The sequence below is a fragment of the Chaetura pelagica genome, unplaced genomic scaffold, assembly GCF_000747805.2.
Source record: "Chaetura pelagica isolate M959 unplaced genomic scaffold, ChaPel_1.0 scaffold865, whole genome shotgun sequence".
In the NCBI taxonomy this organism is placed as follows: Eukaryota; Metazoa; Chordata; class Aves; order Apodiformes; family Apodidae; genus Chaetura; species Chaetura pelagica.
Window position 1 is genome coordinate 82,123 of NW_009953298.1, and position 4,361 is coordinate 86,483.

Below are 4,361 nucleotides of genomic sequence, written 5' to 3' on the forward strand. Positions count from 1 at the left end.
GCAGTTGGGGGGGTGGGAGGGGGCAGCCTGAAAGCCCAGCTGAGGGGGGTGGTTGGGAGCACAGTTGGTGTGGTAAAGTCACAGTTTTGGGGCTGTGCCTCTTTGGCTGCCTCAGGTCCCTTCCAGGTTGGGGGAGAAATGGGAAGGAGAGCAGGAAATCCCAAGCACAGAGGAATCTGAGTGGGTTCTGGCATCTGAGTGGGTCCTGCTTGAGGTGCTTGGTGCTGTTGTGCAAGCCCTGAATCACATTTTTTAGTTGAAGCAGCAACTCAACAAGCTCAGCTGAGCTACAAGAACCAAGGAAGAATAAGAATAATAATAAAAAAAAGGTCAGGACAGCAAGTGAGTGATAAGCAGAGCTTTTATAAGCTGGCTGATAAGAGCTGCTGCAGGTGAAGGCTCCTGGCCCTGCTGCACCAGCTGGGCTGCTGATTTCAGCAGGGACCAGGAGATAAATCCAGTGCCAGGATGCCAGGCTGGATGGCTGGAGATTGATCTGCTCAACCCCACAATAAAATGATTTGGGTGGCTTAATTTGCTTTCCTACTGCTAAATGCCAGACAGCAGGGGGAGGGGGGTCTGTCTGGCTCCTTTCTGGCCAGGCTGTTGACTGGGAAAGTTGGGTTTGGTCTGGTAGGGATGTCAGAGCATCTCCCAGTTGCAGCTCCTGGTACCTCCTGTCTCAGGTGGGCAGGCAACAGGGCACTGAGTCACTTCTTCTGGAGGCATTAGGAGAGAGATGTGATTAAGGCATCAGCCTTGCCAGGATGTGCAGCAGAGGAAGCAGAACTCCTGCCTGTCTCCCCTGGGGCTTGGGTGAGATGTAAAGGGAAACTGGAGATTAGACACAGGAGGAATCAGAGAATCCCAGAAGGAAGAATCCCAGGCTGGTTTGGGCTGGAAGGGACCCTGAAGCTCATCTAGATCCACCCCCCTGCATGGGCAGGGACACCTCCCACCAGCCCAGGCTGCTCCAAGCCCCATCCAACCTGCCCTTCAACACTGCCAGGGATGGGGCAGCCACAGCTTCCCTGGGCAACCTGGGCCAGGCTCTCACCACCCTCACACCAAACAATTCCCTCCTCATGTCTCACCTCAATCTCCCTCTTCCAGTTTTAATCCCTTCCCCCTTGTCCTCTCCCTCCCTGCCCTTGTCCCAAGTCCCTCCCCAGCTTTCCTGGAGCCCCTTCAGGCACTGGAAGGTGCTCTAAGGTCTCCCTGGAGTCTTTTCTCCAAACCTGGGTAGGGAGTTGTGCCAATTCTGGGCTGGGGGGGTGGATCAGGCAGCTTTTCTTCAAGGGGTGTGTGTCCCCAACCTTGTCCTTAGGATGCTTTGGGAAGGGGGGGGGGAGTACAAAGGTAACACCCACCTGACATGAAAACAATTAGTGTGTCCAGCCTGTGAAGTGTTTCCTAAAATCCTGGCTGTGAATGGGATGTGTCCAAAGGCAGTTGGAAAATGGACCTGAGCATCCCCTGCCAAGCTGTGCTGCTGGTTTTGGGGGTCAGTGCTGTGACACAGCTGGGTCCTCAGTGGGGCCTTTCATAGTCTGCAGGGGTGATCAGAGCAGGGTCTGTTGCTGCTGCAGTTCCTTACCCAAAATGACTCCCAGTTTGGTGCCTCAGCATCCAAGTCTCAGCTCACTTGGGCTCTGCTGCAAGAGCAGGTGAGTCCGTGGGCTTGTTCCTTCTCTGCAAGTGAAGAGCCCTGCCCAATTCCTGGAATAAAAGGTCCTGGAGGTAAAAAAAGTGCTCCTACATTATGGAACAGTGCTGTGCAAGGTGGAGGAAGCAGCAGTTTTTCCTCCCCCAACGGGCTGGGATTTCCCGCGCCACGCTGAGCTGTGGTTCTTTGCCCTGCAGGATTATTCCCACCAGCTCACCTGCATCACAGAGAGGGAGAAGTTCATTGTGCCCATCCGAGCTATAGGGCCCCGAGCTCTCCTGGACTTCCCTGACCATCTCAGCTTCTCCAGCTGCCCAGTCAAGTACAGCAGCCAGAAAACTCTGCTGGTTCGCAACGTGGGTACCCGGGAAGCCCGGTACTGCATCAGCACCCGGAGGTAAAGCAGCCCCAGTGCCAGGCACTGCTGTGCAAGGGCACACTGGGTGAGCAGGGACAGAACCTGGAGCCTCTGAACTTGCTGTATTGCAGAGGTAGCTGGAAAGGGGCAGGACATGAGGGGGTTGTAGTTGCTGGTGGTGTTGGGAGCAGGATGCTCCGCAGCAGAGCCTGGCTCTGCAGGGTGGATCTAGCAGGACTGAGCCTGATGGGCTGGAGGAGCTGAGGGAGGAAGGCAGCTTGGCTGCCCTGGGGCTGCTGCATGGCTGGCAGCAGCTCTGGGAGCTCAGAGTTGGGAGAACTGTTAGTAACTGGCTTGTGACCTTCTGAAAGGGTTAAGTAGCTCATCTCTTCTCTGGAGCCAGGCTGGGAGAGTTGGCGTGTTCAGCCTGGAGAAGAGAAGGCTCCAGGGCGACCTTAGAGCACCTTCCAGTGCCTGAAGGGGCTCCAGGAAAGCTGGGGAGGGACTTGGGACAAGGGCAGGGAGGGAGAGGACAAGGGAGAAGGGATTAAAACTGGAAGAGGGAGATTGAGGTGAGACATGAGGAGGGAATTGTGGAGTGTGAGGGTGGTGAGAGCCTGGCCCAGGTTGCCCAGGGAAGCTGTGGCTGCCCCATCCCTGGCAGTGTTGAAGGGCAGGTTGGATGGGGCTTGGAGCAACCTGGGCTGGTGGGAGGTGTCCCTGGCCATGCAGGGGGGGTGGATCCAGGTAATCTCTAAGGTCCTTCCCACCCAAACCATTCTATGGTGATTGGCCAGGGACAGCCACTCTCTGGGGGGCCCCAAGCCCGTGGTGTTCCTGTGGTCCCCTGACCCAATGCCTGCTGTGACTGGTGGACAGCCTGTACTGCTCCTCTTGGTGTCAGAGGACAGTCACTGGTTTCCCAGTGAGCTGAACTGGAGAGGGTAATGCCCTTTTGCCACTGGCTCTGAAAGAAAACTGGCTAGTAACTAGTTGGGAGGTGCTTGTTCCCAGGGCTCTGGGTGCAGGAGCTGAGGTGCAGGGTGCAGCCAAGAGCTGCTGCCTGACTTGGGTGCACCTGAGCTGCCTCAGCTTCTTTCCCAGGAAAGCAGGGCTCCAAAGAAGACTGAAATGTGAGGGTCCCAAGGCTGGCAAGGCTTTTGAAGCAGGCTGCTGGGAGGTTATTCAGGCTGGCTGCTTCTTTTTGCTGCAGAAAACACAGAGGCAGGAACTTGGGAGTCACTGTAGAGTTTTCCTCTGGGATTTCTGCTTCTTGTTGTCACCACCCAAAGAAATACCCAGTGAAGTCTGAACATCTTTTTGCCACGTCCTTGCCAAGTTGAGGGTGTTGAGTCCTGCTTGACAGGGATTTGGAAGGTCTCTGAACCTCAGCAGTCAGATATTTCAGTGCTGCTTTGCAGGAAGTGTTACACAAGTTGGATTTCAAACTACACACACCAAAACAAGAGCAGGATGCTGAAGAACTGGCCTGTGTGTGTGCAGAGATCAAAAGCTGATCTGATCTCCTTTGGCAGCTGAGGGCATCTGTCATCTCTTCCCCTTCATTATGAGCTTCTGAAAGCCAGTTGGATGTTTCAAAAGTGATTTAAATCCTTGAATATAAGCAGCATTCTCTTCTGTTACATCACCTCCCACTTTCATTCAGGTTTCTTTTTAAATGCTCTGAGGTTCTTGTGTTTCTGCTCCCTTTTCCCTTGGTGGTCAGTGACATGTCAGGATGAATTCTTCACTGGGAGCTTCCTTAAAGGTCAAGCTGCTCTGCTGCCTGGGTACCCACCTTCTGCACAGCCACATGTGCACAGAGGTCTGGGGAACAGAGGAAATTGGGGGAATGTGGGAGTTGGGTTGGGGCTGATTTTTGGGAAGTAAAATCCTGGGTTAACTCGGTGGGGAGTGCTGGAGAACATCTGAGCAAGCACTCTGTTCATAGCAAGGCCAGAGTCCAAGTTTGGCCCAGTTACATCCTGGCCTGCACCAAAAGATTCCTAAAGCCCCAGAAGAAGTCAAGATCAAGGAGGAGTTTGCCATGGTAGGTGAGGATTGGGTTAGGGATCAGCTGAGTAACCTGGACATCTATAAATCAATGGGTCTGGTTGGAATGCACCCAAGGGTGCTGAGGGAGCTGGTGGAGGTCATTGCTGGGCCACTCTCCATCATCTTTGGTAAGTCATGGGCAACAGGTGAGGTGCCTGAGGACTGGAGGACAGCAAATGTCACACCAGTCTACAAGAAGGAGGACCTGGGTAACTATAGACCGGTCAGCCTCACCTCCGTCCCTGGAAAGGTGATGGAACAACTTGTTCTTGGCACTATCTC

At 54.3% G+C, this 4,361-nt stretch overlaps 1 protein-coding gene across 1 annotated transcript in view; it reads left to right on the forward strand.

Annotated features, from left to right (window-relative positions):
* HYDIN (HYDIN, axonemal central pair apparatus protein) overlaps positions 1 to 4,361 on the forward strand; it is a 137,792-nt gene that overhangs the window by 12,099 nt on the left and 121,332 nt on the right. The window contains exon 5 of the mRNA XM_009997997.1: positions 1,864 to 2,063. Coding sequence (XP_009996299.1) covers positions 1,864 to 2,063 — 200 coding nt within the window. The remainder of the gene's footprint in view (positions 1 to 1,863; positions 2,064 to 4,361) is intronic.